This window comes from Artibeus jamaicensis, unplaced genomic scaffold (assembly GCF_021234435.1).
Source record: "Artibeus jamaicensis isolate MK-2021 breed Jamaican fruit bat unplaced genomic scaffold, CSHL_Jam_final contig_3152, whole genome shotgun sequence".
Taxonomy (NCBI): domain Eukaryota; kingdom Metazoa; phylum Chordata; class Mammalia; order Chiroptera; family Phyllostomidae; genus Artibeus; species Artibeus jamaicensis.
Window position 1 is genome coordinate 6,027,785 of NW_026521729.1, and position 16,076 is coordinate 6,043,860.

The 16,076-nt window shown below is 51.2% G+C and overlaps 1 protein-coding gene across 2 annotated transcripts in view; it reads left to right on the forward strand.

Annotated features, from left to right (window-relative positions):
• The first annotated feature begins 367 nt into the window (after positions 1-367).
• Positions 368-16,076, forward strand: part of BRD7 (bromodomain containing 7) — a 38,678-nt gene continuing 22,969 nt past the window's right edge. The window contains exons 1-4 of one of the 2 annotated variants that reach the window (XM_037141584.2): positions 368-662; positions 1,105-1,313; positions 13,788-13,917; positions 14,177-14,234. In XM_037141584.2, coding sequence (XP_036997479.2) covers positions 614-662; positions 1,105-1,313; positions 13,788-13,917; positions 14,177-14,234 — 446 coding nt within the window. In that variant the 5' untranslated portion in view covers positions 368-613. The remainder of the gene's footprint in view (positions 663-1,104; positions 1,314-13,787; positions 13,918-14,176; positions 14,235-16,076) is intronic. The other variant, XM_037141585.2, reaches the window with a different exon arrangement.

Here is a 16,076-nt window from a genome sequence, read left to right on the forward strand (position 1 = left end):
GTGAAGGAGGAGGGATATGACCAAAAGGGAGAAAAGGGGAGGGAGGAAGGGAAGAGAGAAAGGAGAGAAAAGGGGAAGAGAGAGGAAGAAGAGGAAGAAAGAGATGAAGGGAGGGAAAGAGGCCGTCAGGAAAAGTTGGAAAGAGGAAGAGACAAGAGAGAGACAGAAAGAGAGGGGAAGGGAGCAAGGCAGTGAGGGAAGTAAGAGAGAAGTGGGAAAGGAGGGAAAGAAGAAAGGGGACGTTCAGAGCGTGGGCCACGCCCCACCACGCCCCCAGCTCGAACTCCGCCCCCAGCCCGCAGTCTGCAGCGATACCTCCAGCCGCCAGGGGCCGCTACGCGCAGTTGGCCGCATGCTGCGTGTCCGCCGGGCCCTCTCTCCCGCCTTTGCGCTGGCCGCTCGCTGACCTGCTGCCTCTCTCGGCTCCGGCCGCGTCTCGCTTGCCGTCTTCTCCTGAGGGGCCTCGCGCCGCTCGGCGCGCGCCGTCCCCCTGCCTCGCGGCGCGGGGTCTCGCGGGCCCCGCTCTCGCCCTCCGCTCGCCTGGCCCGGACCGGAAGCGGCGCCGCACGGCCTGGGCCTGGCGCGGGGGGCGGGCACCGGGGCCCGGTCCGACATGGGCAAGAAGCACAAGAAGCACAAGTCGGACAAACACCTCTACGAGGGTGAGGAGTGGGCCGCGGTGGGGGGCGGCAAGCCCGCGGCCCTTCGGGGGGCTTTTCGCGTCTTCCGCACCCCCTCGAGCGCCCGAGACGGACCAGGGCCGCGCCTCCCACAGGCAGGCCCGGACCCGCGAAGGGGGCGCGACCGCCGGACGCGGCGCGGACCGGGGGCAGGGGCGGCGGCGACACCCGGGACCCCTGGCCCCGGCAGGTGGCGTAGGGAGGCGTGAGACGGGCCCGAGAGGCCCTGAGAGGCCCAGCGGCGTTCGGGGCACCCACTCAGCGAGCGCCCGTCATTCAACAGGTGCTTCGGGGGCGCCCGCTGCGTGCCTGGCCCCGCCGGGGCTTCCTCCGCCTCCCCTTCTCTCCCCTCCCCGCGGCCCGGCGCTGTGCACGCCACCCCATGAGTGCCTCTTTTAATCCAGCCCTTTCCCTCTCTTTAAAGAGTACGTAGAGAAGCCCCTGAAGCTGGTTCTCAAAGTGGGAGGGAACGAAGTCACCGAGCTCTCCACCGGCAGCTCGGGGCACGACTCGAGCCTCTTCGAAGACAAGAATGATCATGACAAACACAAGGACCGAAAGCGGAAAAAGAGAAAGAAAGGCGAGAAGCAGGTTCCAGGGGAAGAGAAGGGGAGAAAACGCCGGCGCGTGAAGGTAAATGTGGCTGCGCGGCTTCTTTTTCGCACAGGTGGCCCCTGTCCCTGCTCCCGCCTCCTGCTGCCCACGAGCCGCCGGCGCGACTGGAAAGGCCGCGAAAGGCCGCCTTGTTTTGAGCAGGCGCGGGGCTGAGTGGAAACTCGAATCACCCGTGCGTTTCAGCAGTTCTGTTTTTCTGTTTAATTATACCCGGAGACAGCTGCGTTCACCCATCAGGTACCTGATCAGCTCGCCCTGATTGCCAGGAGCTGTTTCTGAGCGCCGGTTCCACCTCCGAGAGCCTCAGGTTCCAGGATTGTCAAGTACTCATTTAAAAAGTGCAGGGGACCGCCTTGGCAGGGTGGCCCAGTTGGTTGGAACGTGGGCCCCATACAATAAAGTTGCAGATACGATCCCCAGTCAGGGCACATGCAGGAATCGACCAGTGAGTGTATCAATAAGTGGAAAAACAAGTCGGTGTTTCTCTCTGTCTCCCTTGTGTGCGCTCGCTTTCTCTAAAATCAGTAAATTTTCAAAAATAAAGTGAATGGGATCTATAAAGGTTCACATTTTGCTCCAAAACAAAGCTACAATGCCAAGTGTTTAACAGGCAACTTCCATCTTTTAAAACAAAGTTTGGGTCATTGAGGAGGAAAACTTGATTGAGACTTTTAAGGGATGTGACACCAGTAATAAAAATAAGCATTTTTTTTTGACCATTGACAGTTAATAGACAAAAAGTAAGTAGCTGCCTCCTTGGTTTGTAAGCTGGGCAGAACTGTACTAATTAATTAACCTTGAACCCAGGGATGATTGAAGGCTTGCCCAGAATTCTACTAGACCCCCGCCGGTCCCATCCCATCCCTGTCACTAAGGGCCTCATTAAGTCTACTGCTGTATCTTGAAGATAGATTCCCTAGGTTAGTTTCATAGTTTCTCTTCTGTTTAGATTCACAACAGAAGTGTTCTGTTCCGCGGGACCGAACACGTGGGGGAGTCGTTAAATCTCAGCCTCTCTGCTCAGTTCCTATTGCCTTTCCTGAGACTGACAGTATATTGAACTATCCTGTGTTTCCCTTTCTTAAATCATAAAGTCCAGATATGCATAGGATTTTTTAACGAGAATTTCTAGTGGTACGGGAGTGAACAAAGTGGGGGAGGGAGTTTTCCTCATCCCAAACCCTCATGTAGCCTCTCTCTCCAGAGGTAACTAGTTTTGTTTTTTTTCATTAGTAGTATAATAATTTGTGACCATCGTTTTAAAAAGAGTATTGCATGGCTTTTGAGACAAAAGTGTTCTGCTCCATCCTGGAGATTTACTTCCCAAACGTTTTAGTTTCTCTTTGTACACTCATCTCCATTCCTAAACATAGGTTTGCATTGCCGATAACTGAAGTCTCCGCTTATGTCTTTTACTGACTTCATGTTACAGAAGACAGGAATGTAAATTAGCAATCTCATACTGCTTCGCACCCCCACTTCTTCCCCCGTCCGCCCAGTGTAGGTACAGCACACTCATTGGTGGAACCAGTGTTTGGTGTTGGTGTGTAGTTACTGCTCGTCAGAGGCAAATGGGACGTACAGACCTGAAAACCCGTCCGACTGCTGTTTCACACCCAGTCAGGCACTCCCCTTTGTTTCAGGACATCATTCGTGCAGCCCGTGTCCCCTCCTGCTCCGGCCTGGATTAGGGTGTTCCAGGCCTGCGGGAACCCACGTCTTCCTCTTGATTTATTCCCTAGTTCTGGGGAGTCTTAACTCTGGCAGCTTCCTAAGAAAGCGTTCGTGGGAGGTGGATTTTTATAAGGTCTCACAGGGTGAAAACTTTTGTCCTACCTTCGTGTAGTGTCCTCATGGAGGTTGGTGGCTTGACTCGGCCTGGAACTCCGGAGTGAAAACTCTCTCCTCCCAGGACCGTGACACTGTCACCGTGTTGTCCTCTGGCCTCCAGATTTGCTGGTGAGCGGTCTGTTGCTGTCGTGATTCTTAGCGCTTTGTGTGGGACCATATGTGCTCTCTCCAAGTCTCCAGGATCCTCCCCTCTGTCTGCGGTGCTGTGTTTCACAATAACGGTCTTGCTTTCCGTTCTGAGGTGTGAGCTCCAAGTGTGTCCATGCACACTCCCTTCGCGCTGCACACTCTCCGGCACCCCTGCCGCCTCTGTGGTGGCCTCCTGGGCTCATCCTCTGAATTTTCTTCTCTCTCCTTTTCTCTCTCTCTGCTTCTTTGTGTTCTTCCTTCAAGGAGAGTGCCTAATTGTTATCCTCTGGTTCTGCTACTGAGTTTATTCAGATCTTGCTTTTTGAATGTCTAAGAAATCTTCTTGTTCTCTAAAGGTCCTTGTTTTAGTAGCATCTTGTTTGTTTGGTTTTTTTTTTTTTAAGTTTTCTGTTGCTCTCTGTAGTGTGTTTATGTCCCCTAAAGTTCTTTAATTTATCTGGTCTCTTCTGTCATAATCATCCTTCAGTTATCTGTTGCGCCTTTATAGCCCGTCGGGGGATAAATGTGCAGCACAAAAAGGCTGGGTAAGTGCTTTGCACCTAAACAAGGTCTTGTCGGTGGGCAGACTTCACTGTAGTCACTGAGCAGAGACCTCATCATTGGAGGGGACCCCCAAATGTCCCTTCAGGATGCTTTGTCAGGGCTTCTCTGTTTCCACAGAGAAAAGCCACCCTGCTCTCAGCCCTACTCCCCCCTCCACTTCCAACCGGGCCCAGATCTGGAGGCCCTGGTGCCCTGCATCTGTTGCACGTTCTGAGGTTTTCCGGGTTCTAGGGTGTGTGCTTTGCTCATAGCTGTCTGCCTCTTCATGCAGGAGGTAGCTTGCCTTCTCCAATCTGCAAACCCCCTACTCACCTTGCATTTATTTCCCCAAGGTGTTGGCATCTTTTATCCACTGTTGTCCCTTCTGCCATCGTCTCCTTTATCTGGACGCTGGGGTGTATCCCCTTTAACCACTTCCAGTTTTACTTCCGCCAGTTACCCCAGAATGCCAGCTGATGTGTTCTTTATGTCGCGTTTGGTCAGCTATCTCCTCGTTCACCACACCACACTTCAGTTAAATTGATGCACCACGTTTTATTTCATGTGACAGTACTGTTAATGTTACATGTAAGGCTGCAGTGAGCCTCACTGTACACGTGTCTTGTACACTTTTCTAAGGATGTCCTCAGGGTAGGTTCTTGGAAGTCTCCCCTTCCATTCCAGCCACGCCACCCTATCCTGACAGTGGCTTTAAATATCATTAACCACCATTATATTTTCATCCCCTGCAGATTCAGATGCTGTTGCACCCACAGTCTCATGTAGACAACACCTTGCACAGTAGGACAGGTAGGAAAGGTGAAGTGGAAGCTCAGAGGAGTGAAGTGAATTTGCCCAGGGTCTCACTGCCTGGGGACTCGGGACTAGAAATCATGGGACATTCCAGGTTCCCTGAGGTCATTGGCTCTGTAGAGGCCGTTTGAGTCATCTCTTTTTTCTAGGCCAGAACAATGAGAAGATAAACCCTATAATTTTCCAAAGGCATCTCAGTTAAGTTTTTAAGTAGGAAATCCCTGAGCATGTTGGTTTGAAATGCCCCGACCCACAGGACCGGCAGTATTTCTCCCTGCAGAGCATTGAGCGCGCGGCGCGCCGTGGTTGTAACTGCGCCGTAATCTCAACATTGCTGCTGCGGAAGTGTGTTGGCTGCTTCTCCTTAAACATCTGCGTGCTGAGCAGTTGGCAGAGAATTTACACACTGGCATAACTGTTACACAAGATTGCCCTTTCCTAAAGATTCAGCCTTAAACGTTTTCGACTCACTATTCCCATGTTATTAAAAAAAAAAAAAAAAAAAGACGGCTCATGAAAAATGCGCACACCACATGATGTAACCATACGGGGACACGAGGACAGTTAAGTAAAACTAAGGTGCCAGAGGTACAGCTCTGTGTGGGCCGTTGCGCTGATAAAGTGGCGACTCACAAAAATTACAGAAGTGTTTGTGAAATAATAAGTAACATGACACAGTCATGTACCCGTTATGATTGCTGAAAACTAGGCACTTTCCAGAGGATGGCACTTTGTAGGCACATATTACTTGCTGGGTTCTGTGCTCCGTGCTGTATGTATGAGGTCTGTCCAGAAGGTATCTAGCCACATAATATAAAAAGGAGAGACATTTGTTGAAGAAGTCATAAGAAACACTGTCCATAAGACAATAACGCCTCGGTCCCCTTCAAATTAGGCACTTTGGGACCTCACACAGTTCTCCCAACTGCTATCAGCTGCCCCATCATATTTTCCTGAATCTCACCGACAGCCTGAAATCTCTCCCCTTTCAAAGGTGATTTTAGTTTTGGGAAAAGCCAGAGTTGCAGAGCACCAAATCTGGGCTGAGGGGGGCTGAGTCACCTGGGTGACTTGATGTTTCGCCAAAAAACTCTTTACAGAGACATGATGCATGAGCAGGTGCATTGTCGTGATGAAGCTGCCAATCACCAGGTGCCCACAGATGATGCAGCCTCTGAATCATCCGAACAGTTTCCGCAGAGGAGTGTTCAAGCTCAGTGCAGAATCTGATGCAGATTTGTTGCTCTGTTCAGTCATTTTATTTATTTATTTATTTTAGATTTTATTTATTTATCTTTAGAGGGCATGGGAAGGAGAGAGGGAGAGAAATATCAGTGTGTGGTTGCTTCTTGTACATCCCCTGCTGGGAACCGGCCTACAACCCAGGCATGTGCCCTGACTGGGAATTGAACCACGATCCTTTGGTTCACAGGCCCACGCTCAATCCACTGAGCTACACCAGCCAGGGCTGCTCAGTCATTTTTTAATGTGACAGCCACATAGTACGCACATTTACTCAGTGGGTGTCTACTGACCATACTGACTAGTACAGCGCAGTCGACGTTGTTCACCCATGTGCGCTCCTGTCCACCCTCCTTGGCTGCCAGGTGACATCGGTGTTGCACAAACTGCTCTTGTCATATTAACCACGGTTGGACTTTTCCCAACAGACCTTGAATGTCAAAGGGAGAAATGGGTGGTTAGAATTTAATGGGCATGAAAAAGTTCTGGAAGTTGGGTGTACAGAACGTGAACGTACTTAGCACTACTCCTCACTCCTCACCATTAGTCTTATCGTCTTCTTCCCTTTTCTAATATTACTTATTAGAGGAGAAGGGAAGGAGAAGGAGAGAGGAACATCAGTCAGTTGCCTCTCTCACACATGCCCCGACCGGGGCCCAGGCCTGCGCCCTGACTGGAGTCCACCTGGCGACCCTCCGCTTTGCAGGACGCCGCCCAACCCACTGAGCCTGCCCATCAGGGTTCATCTCTCTCTTTAAAAAATGCGGTAAAATACGTATAACATAAAATCCACTATCTTAATCACTTTTGAGTATTCCGTTTAGTAGTGTTGCATACACTCACACTGTGGCACAACCAGCTTTCAGGACTTCCTCACACCCACTGGCTACTGACTCCCCACTGCCCCTTCCGCCAGTGCCTGATGAGCACTGTCCTCTTGGTACGTTACGTCTCCGAGTGAGGCTGCTCTAGGGACCTCACGCGGGGGAGTCGTGCAGTCTTTGTCTTTCTGCATCAGGCTTGTTTCACTTGGCATGATGTCATCAGGGTTCATCCATGTTGTGACGTGTAGACCGAGCAGCCTGTGCTGTGTGTACGTGCCACACTGTGTCTGCCTCCCTCACCGGACGTCAGCTTCACTCCCGCCTTCTCACTGTTGGAAACAGTGCTGCCGTGAGCACGGACGCCATCGTCCCAGGACCCTGCTTCAGTGTGTTCGGGCACATTCCCAGAAGTGCGACGGCTGGGTCGTGTTATCCTGTCTTTTATCATCAAGAAGACAGGGGCTCAGAGAGGTTGGGTTAGTGTCCTTGTGGTCACGCAGTCAGAGCCAGAGAAGGAAATGACACTCTGCCCTCGTGGGGTCTTCAGTCTAAAAGTGTCATTAACGTGGACACCAGCCTCCACCCCTTCACGGCACGTGAAAGAGTAGGATCGAGGCCCCGGCAGATGCTGAATCTTCATTATGTTCCCGAGTTTCGGCTGGGGGAGCCCAGGAGACTCCACTCGGGGAGCTGCCACATCGGAGCAGGTCTTCAGAAATCTGAAGGCGGCCAGTGTGCGGTCAGCCACCTGCTCAGCTGTGGCTGCGTTCTTCACGTGTTGTGCAGTTAAACATAAAGGACCACACGTATGAAGCCCCAAGTCGAGTTTTATGGCCTGCTGCAGGTGTTTTCAAGGCAGCCTGGCACCCAGCCTTCAGTCCCGAGCTGGTTTGAAAAGCCGGCCCCTGATGGAATGCTGCGCTGCTGCCTGGAGACGTGTGGTGAGGGAGCTTGCGCCCCAAGTCGGGAATTAAGGACGGGAGCCTGAAGGCGGGCAGGTGTGAGGGTGTGTGTAGGGACATGAAGTAGCGTGAAGCGGAGGGCGGGATGAGGTGTGCGAGGCAGCTGTGAACAGGCAGGCCGTGCGGGGTCCAGTGTTCTGAATGGAAGAGCAATCGAAGTGGAGGCTCAGTGATGTTGGTCTGTTAACAGTGGAGATCGGGTGAGGGGCCCACTGCAAGGCTTCGCCCTGGAAGAGTTCGGGAAAGGCCTGAACCCTTCACCGAGACCCGGGCTACTCAGAAAAACGCCGCTGCTCCGGGTTCCATCCAGACAGCCTTGCAGGTCGGCTGCAGGTTTCGCTGCTCAAGAAGCTAGCTGGTCCCATCACCAGGGATGTTGTCAGAATAAAATGAGTTATTTTAAATGTTTTTAATTTTAAGCATTAACATGTATAAAGCCGAAGTTAAGTAGAACTTAATGAAAATGGAAAGCTTGTTTTACGTAAATAAATTCTAATGAGCACTGTACCAGGCCCCAGGGGAATGCACACCCATGAAAGCGGACACTGGAGTGTTTGCTGTATGCCAGGCACGGGTCTCAGTTCTTTGTTTAGTGCGGTGGCCCTTTAATCCCAAGAGCCCTGTGGCCGGCAGGGGTGGGGTGGGGTAGGTGGGGTGCCCTATCCTTTCCTTGAGGAGTTAACTGTGGTGTGGAGGTTGAGGTAGCTTGTAACTATGGAGGAGAAACGAGCAACTGTAATTATTAACAAAGTGGGAATTCTCTCAAAACACAAGTCATTGACCTGTGTGCTGTGACATCCGCCACACCCAGGACCTCAAGGCTGCTGTGGCTTATCTGGGGTGGCAGCCAGCCCTGCCCCTTGCTCCTCTCAAGGACACGTCTTCCCAGAGAAGGGAGGGCTCCAAGGCGTCAGGGCAGTGTCTTGCCTCTGCGCCGACCGAGGCCCATTTACCCATCTGTTTATTTATGCAGCAGACTGTTACCAGGTTCGCGTCCCCACCAGACTCTGCTCCGGGCTCCCTGAGGAGCTGGCAAGCACAGCACCTACCCTCGGCCCCTGCCCAGTGGCAGGAGCTCAGCAGGCAGGGTGGGAACGAGGTGCAAGAGGGCAGGTGAAGGCCTGGGCCTGGCGAGTGTGGACAGGGGTGTGACCAGAATGCCCTGGGAGTCCCAAGGACAGCCCCTCATTCCGCCGTGGGGGCTGGGGAGTGCCGCCCAGAGGGTTGGCCAGGCTGTGTGACCGGTGGGTGCATTTTCTACCTGAGGCCAAAAGTGAGGGCCAGCTTCCAGGTAATAGAACTAGTTCCTTCAACTGAATTCTAAAGTCGCCTGTTCAAGGGAAGTTCTGAAATTGTTTTACACACCAGAAGCATTATACACACTCACAATATATAAAATACATATTATTTTTCCAAATACATATGTATAAAATCCCCAAACTAGCCGGTCTGAAGGTCAGACAGGGCTCACCCCCCAGACTTCAGCGGTTCAGTTGCATACCTGCACGCTGCTCTTTCATGCTGCCTCCTGTGGGGCAGGGGCCTTACCCGTAGGGACCGCCAGCAAAGCAGGCAGGCACACGTGTCTGTGATAGAGAGCAGTGAGTGTTACTAATGTCAGTGAGCCAAGATTTGCTTCTGAAGTGTCACAGCTTCATGGAATAGCCTGCCATTGAGTCATGGGCAAATTAGAACGCAGTCTGAAATCCGTACGATTGTTACAGAAGTAGCCACTTCTCCTCTGTCCTGCTCCAGACCCGCAGGCCCCGGGAGGCCTCCTCTGCCTGAATGTGCCCGCCGCCGCCACCCAGCCTGGCTGAGTCCTCTGCCCTCAGATCACGGCCCTGGTGTTTCTCCCGAGAAGCTTTCTTGCCCTCCTCCAGTCTAAATTAGACTCACTCAGCAGTTCCACTGTCCTCGAAATCTGGTTTTTGACATGAGCTGTTTAATGTCCGTCTCTTTTGTCACACAGCCAGCCTCAGGGGCAGGACTGTGCGTGGGCTCTCCCCAGTGTGTGTCCCAGCAGTGGAGCTCATGTCTTGCTGACGGCAGGACCCGCCCTGTGCAGGGTTCCACCCTCAGATTCCACAGATGCTGCCTCATTTGGTCCCTGTGGCATCCCCTGAGGCGTGCAGGTCTGTCTTAAAGACTCGAAAATGGGTCTCCCCTAGGTGACAGTGTATCTGCGACCTTTTAACCGGCAGGCGGCGATGTCAGGACCCAAACCCACTCTATAAGCCGCCAACTGTGAACCCCTCTTCCTCGGCTGCCTGGAGGTCAGCGGCTCCAGTGCTTCTGTCCCGTGTTCCGTCTGTGTCTGGCCATGCACACCAGCTGCTGAGCGGACCCGTGTTAGCTGCACTTTTATGTGTCGTCTCCCGGAGGACACTGGAAGTAGGATTCTGGAGTGCATGCCACACCACGGAAGGGAGGTTGGGGCCGAGTCAGAACGGTGCAAGGAGAGAACTGGAGAGGTCAGGCTCTTGCTGGATGGGTGGAACCAAGGCTGGCACAATGGGGTGACTAGTTCATGGTCACATTCCAGTAAACCAGAAGCTAGTTCTCCGGATTCCTAGTCTGGCAAAAGTGTGTTGCAGTGTCTCATTCAGTCTGTGGTGGTTTCCAAGTGCGTGTTCTTAAGCCCCTTTGCTCTCTGGGACTGCAGTTTAGCAGGCTGTATGCTTTTCCCATACTAGTAGTGAGACGGCCAGTGTAGGCTGGGCCAGCGCGACAAAGGTGCTAGCGGGGGTGGTTCACAGACCTCATACCTTCCTTTGGTACCTTTTCAACATTTGTGTTCCATGGCCTCATTTCGCCACCTCGTTCACCCTAAGGTAAGTAAGATCAACAGTCAGGTCTCTGTCTCGCAGGTGACACAGAGGCCTGGTGAGAACACATGCTGCCTGAGGAGGTCTCAGAGTATGTTAGGGGACGTGGAAGCTTGAGCTCAAGCCTCTGGACCCTAGGCAGCAAACTGGGCAGCACCACCTTAGTTATAAATAAAGTTTTATTGGCACACAGCCACACCTACTTATTTACATACTGTCCGAGGCGGTTTCTACAGCGCAGCAGCAGGGATTAGTATGGTGGCAGACCTCGTGGATCACAGAGGCTGAACACATCCTGTCTGGCCCCGCTCACAAAGACCTTGGCTGACCCCGCTCTAGACCCGCGGCACGGCGGCCCTAGCTCGGTCCACCTGGCAGAGCGCTCGCTGCCTTCCCAGCTGCCTTCTCTCCTCGTTTCCATCAGACAGGAAGGGGTCTCCACCTCTGGGGTCTTTTTTACACTAAACAGAGCTTTGAGCCTGCAAACCAGGAAAGGAGTCACGCGGTGTTTTCTGAGCAAAAGATGCAGCACTTTCCAAAGTCAGAAATCGCTGCTTTAGGGTGTGTCGTGAAGCCATAAAAAACAGACACCAGTCAACATCATGGCACCTGAGGTCAAGTGCACAGTGAGGACAGTTCACAGCGTTGTTCCCTGGAGCCAGCCGGTCTCCTGTGATACAGGTGTGGGCCTCAAAATAAGAGCATGCGTGACCTCTCAGTGGTCCCTGCCCAGCAACACCTTCGGCCTGGGAACCTGTCGGTCGCGCCACTCACGGGCCCTGTCCTAGGCCTGCTGGGTCCCTCATTCTGGGGACGGGCCCAGGCCAGGGGGCCTACCAAGACCTTCAGGTGATTGGTAGGTGTTCTAACAAGACCTTCTGGCGATTCCGATGCACATGGGAATCTGACACCAAAATGAGAACTCGGAATTCGCATTTCTAGCAACACCCCAGATAATGCTGATGCTGCTGGTCAGTTGGTTGGGGGCCACACTTTGAGCCAATAAGATCCTGTTGAGACTTGATTCTCAAGAGCCTAGAATAGGCATTTTTTGCACAATTTTACTTCAGGTTTTAATTTATAAAAATGCAAACCACAAAGAACAGTAAAACCGTGACTGTGATAGTGATACCACCAAACATCCGGCTTTAGCAGGTCTCCACATTGTGCTTTCTGCTTGTTTTTGTTTGAGAAACGAGTACAGGCACAGGCGAAGCCTTCTGCGCCTTGTTCCTGAACCCCACTCCTCCCCCTTCCCTAGAGAGGACCATTGCGGTGAGTGTGGTGTGCACCACACGTGTCCCTGTTCCTGTAATCCCACTCGTGCTCACGCATCTGTAAACAGTACACACTTCCGTGTGTCCAGACATCACGTGACTGATCTTGTGACAGTTCTCAATGATCTCTAGAACTTATATCTGAATACTGTGCATGCTGATACAGTGTAACTTCGGCTCGTTAGTTTTACCTGCTGTGTAAATAACATGTTCATCCATTTTCCCTTTAGGAGGCAGTGCAGCGTTTCTCATTTTTCACTATTCCAGCCAGTGCTTCAGTGAATATTGTACATCTCATGTACAGTTGACCCTTAAACAACACACGGGTTAGCAGCACTGACCCCCCCCCCACAGTCAGAAATCTGCAGAAACTTAAGTTGTCCCTCAGTGTCCGAGAGGCCAGGGCACCCCCGTGGGTATCAGAATCCCAAAACGCCTAAATGCCCTGTGTAAGGCAACACAGATCCTCCCCACCTGGGACTCCAACTCTGGGTGGGAAACGGCACAGTCATTTGCTGAAGAAAACGCCCGGGGTCAGCTGCACTGTGTGAAGAGAGGCATCTGCAGGGCGCGCGGCCGGCTGCAGAAGAGCCGAGAAGAGGCCAGTGGGTCCTTGGCCTCGCTCGTGTCGCTCACCGCCCCGCCGGCAGCTGCGCCTGGGTGCCCGCCTGTGTGCCGGTTACAAGTCCCGTTTCTCCACATTCCCTGTATTTAATTTTTGTGGTTTTTTTTAAAAGATTTTGTTTGTTTATTTTTTTGGGGGGGGGAGGAGAAAGGTACAGAAACATCAATGTGCAGTTGCCTCTTGCGCCCCACACTGAGGACTTGCCTGCAACCCAGGCATGTGCCCTGACTGGGAATCGAACCGCGATCCTTTAGTTTGCAGGCCGGCACTCAATCCATTGAGCTACACTATCCATGGCTACAGAGATTTTAATTTTTGCCATTCAGAGAGATGTGAAATGCATTCCTATTTTTAAATTTTAACTCTCAGAGTTCTAGGAAGCTAATTTTCATCTTTCTTGACATTTTAGGTTTCTTCTGAGGAAAAAGATACTGTGATCAAAGATACCTATGATTCTCTACTAATTTTTTATTGGCTTATTTACCTTTTTACATGAATCTGGAGATGTTTATGTAATCTTTGCTAATACTTTGAGTTATTTATGTCTCAAGCACTTTATCTCAGTCAGTAGCCCACCTTGTAGCTTTGTTTATGGGTAAGAAGAATTTTCCCCACTCTTGGGTCACGGAGACTCTTGATCTGAATTTGAGAGCTTTGCTTTGTACACTAAGTCTCCGTGTGTCTGGGGCTTGCGTTTGAGTGTGGAGTGAGGCCCAGAACGTGGGGCCCAGCCCTGCCCTGGCCCCCGACTCGCTCTCCGAGTGCGTCCGTCACCGTTCTTCTCGGCCCGTCTGTGTCTCCCTGCGTCAGCCCCACACGGTGCTGTCCGTGTTGTCACTTCACACACACACCGTGTGGCTAGTAAGACACATGCTGGGGGGACCGTGTGCGAACCATCCCGATTCTGACGGTTCTGGGTCTGAGCCTCAGAGTGCGCTCCGTGACGGGCTTGTCAGAGCCCCTGACGCGGGGGACCCCGTCTTACAGTTTGGCATCACATTTTCTTTGTAGGTTACTCTGGGGAGAGTCTACTTCATTCACGCACATGGTATGTTTCCTTCACTCGGGTCTTCCACAGTGGCCTCTTAATAGTATTTCATAATTGGTTCCCAGGTGTATTAGGTTTGTTAATCAGATTTATTCCTAGGTATGCTATCTTGCTTTTAGGAATAGTATTATTTTTCTGAGTGTTTTCTCCTGGCATCCACTGTCAAATCCCTATCCCCCCCTTTATGAACATGGTATTCTCTCCTTTTCCAGTAGGTGGCAGTAAAATACATCAAGATTTTATTAAGAATTCTCAGTGGTGTCTTATTTTTTTCCACTGAAATTAAAGTGATTTGTTCTGAAGGTATTCTGAAAGACTTAATTCTTAGTGACCTTCTTTGCTGTGTTCAGGAGGACAGAAGGAAGCGAGACCGGGACCGTGGGGAGAGTGAGGCGGAGAAGGACCTCCAGGGCCCCGCCCCTGCCAGACTGGACTTGCCTCTGGAGAAGCCTCCCGCCAGCTCCCTGGCCAAGCAGGAAGGTGGGAGCAGCTGGGGGAGGGGCTGGGCTTATTTGAGTTAAAATGCGTTTTAATAGAATTTTTAAGTTTCTTATTGCTCCAACATATAAGAGCTTTAAGTTAGCTTCAGTTTGAATTCATACTTATTTGTAAAATAAATGGAATTTCTTCGTGAACTATTTAATGATGGATATGAGATGTCATATAGAAATAAAATAAGCTAAATACTACCTAGAATCTTCCTTTTCAAAACACTCTTTTCCTTTCTTCTTCGCTTTAGAAGTAGAACAGACACCCCTTCAAGAAGCTTTGAATCAACTGATGAGACAGTTGCAGAGGTAAATGTTTTTTCCAGTATTTTTATGACATGGAAATTGAAATGAGAAATACGGCAGCCAAACCACTTTTCTATTTTTGATTATTTAAAGCTGCATTTTGTGGCCTAGATCCAAGTGTATGTGATTGTAGAGTGGATGATAAATATTTTGCCTGGCGATAGAAGCCTCCGAGGGGCGGGCTATTAGATGTGCTCACTGAGTTTGTTTTAACTGGCCACTCGAAGAGTGTTACGTAATACTGCTAATGGCAGGTTTCTTTCCAACTCGAAGTACCTTTTGACGTTAAAGCTTTAGACCAGAAGTAAACAGCACAGATATTTCCACTTTGCTACAGATCCAAATGCCTTTGTGAGTTTGTGCTTATCGTGCTGCGAGGACCCAGCAGTCACCAAGTCCGGGAGAGGTGACAAAACACTGCCAATAGGGTCAGCGACCTTCGTAAATGCAGAAATTGTTCTCAAAGTTACGGTATCCAGATTAAGCTGATGTTCAGTTCCTAAAAGGGAAAAGAATAACTCAGTCTTTATTAAAGTACTTACTTGGATATGTTTCTTTACTCAGAATTGCAGTTTTCAGCTGAAAGATAGTGACCCGACTGGCAGGGGGCTCGTGGGTGCAGGGCTTGCATGCTCACGAGAACTACTTCTCGCTGTTTTGTAGTTTCACTTCGACCCCAGAGCACATCAGGAACCTTTTTTGAAGATAGAACCACCGGCAGGGGTCTCCAGCCTTGTGGCGTCTCTGGGCCACACTGGAAGAAGAGTTGTCTTGGGCCACACAGTACATACACTGCCACATGTACTCACACAAAAAAAGTCTCATGATGTTTTAAGTAAATTTACGATTTTGTGTCAGGCTACAGTCAAAGCCATCCTGGGCTGCCTGCCAGCCGCCAGCCGGCCACCCCGTGATGCTGTCTGTGTTATCACCTGTTCATCTTTGCAGGCAGTTCGGTCACAAGTTAGCAGCCTCCCCCCTTTTTGGCTTTACAGAGTAGTTGAGAAAATTGCATCTCAAGTCTTTACACTCAAATAAGTAATTCCTTACTTGTCCCAAAAGGGTGAGTGGGTAAGCATTGGACATCCCAACTCAATTAGAATGTGTGACTAGTGTGCTTTGGCGGCCTTTTAATTTTCTCGTGAGACTGGAATGTAAGTTAAAAATGTCGCCATGAAAGAAATCTGCTTAAGATCGTATCTCAGTCCAGGGATCGTCACATGGCTCAGGATGTTACAGGAATGACAGTCTAGGCCACGCAGTTCTGAGTGGCTTCAGGTGGCTGGATGAGTCAGGCCCTGGTGCTGGTAGAGAACGTCACTGACCACGGGGAGGGGTGCTGTCCTTGGTCGGCCCAGTGGCCAGTTTGCGGGGCACAGACAGTCTGCTCTGAGGGGGTCCCCAGAGACGACGTGTTGTCATTCGCAGGAACTGCTGCAGATGGCACGCGTTTGCACGTGCAGGTTCCAGACAGGATGTTTCTGCTATTCTCATCACTTTCTGGGCTCACTGTGCTAGGAAGAGCAGAGGTGGATTCATGGAGACCCGAGTCCCCACTTCAACTGTCTTTTCTGAGACCTGTGACCTAGAACAGATGACCTGACCGCTGAGTCAGTGTCCTCGCCTCTGGGCAGAGGTCACACTCCCTGGAGGGCTTCTGTGAGGGCTGGCTGTCACTCAGGTCGGGCCAGACCACTGGGCCTGGCGCATGGCAGATGCACGCTAGAAGTTGCTGCTGTCATTATCCTGTAAGCTATTTTTATTGTTGTGATTTCTCAGAGTAAGGAAACTTCAGTGTGCGGGCGCGTAGCATCTGTTGTGGGAATGTGCCACTTTCTTGTCTGC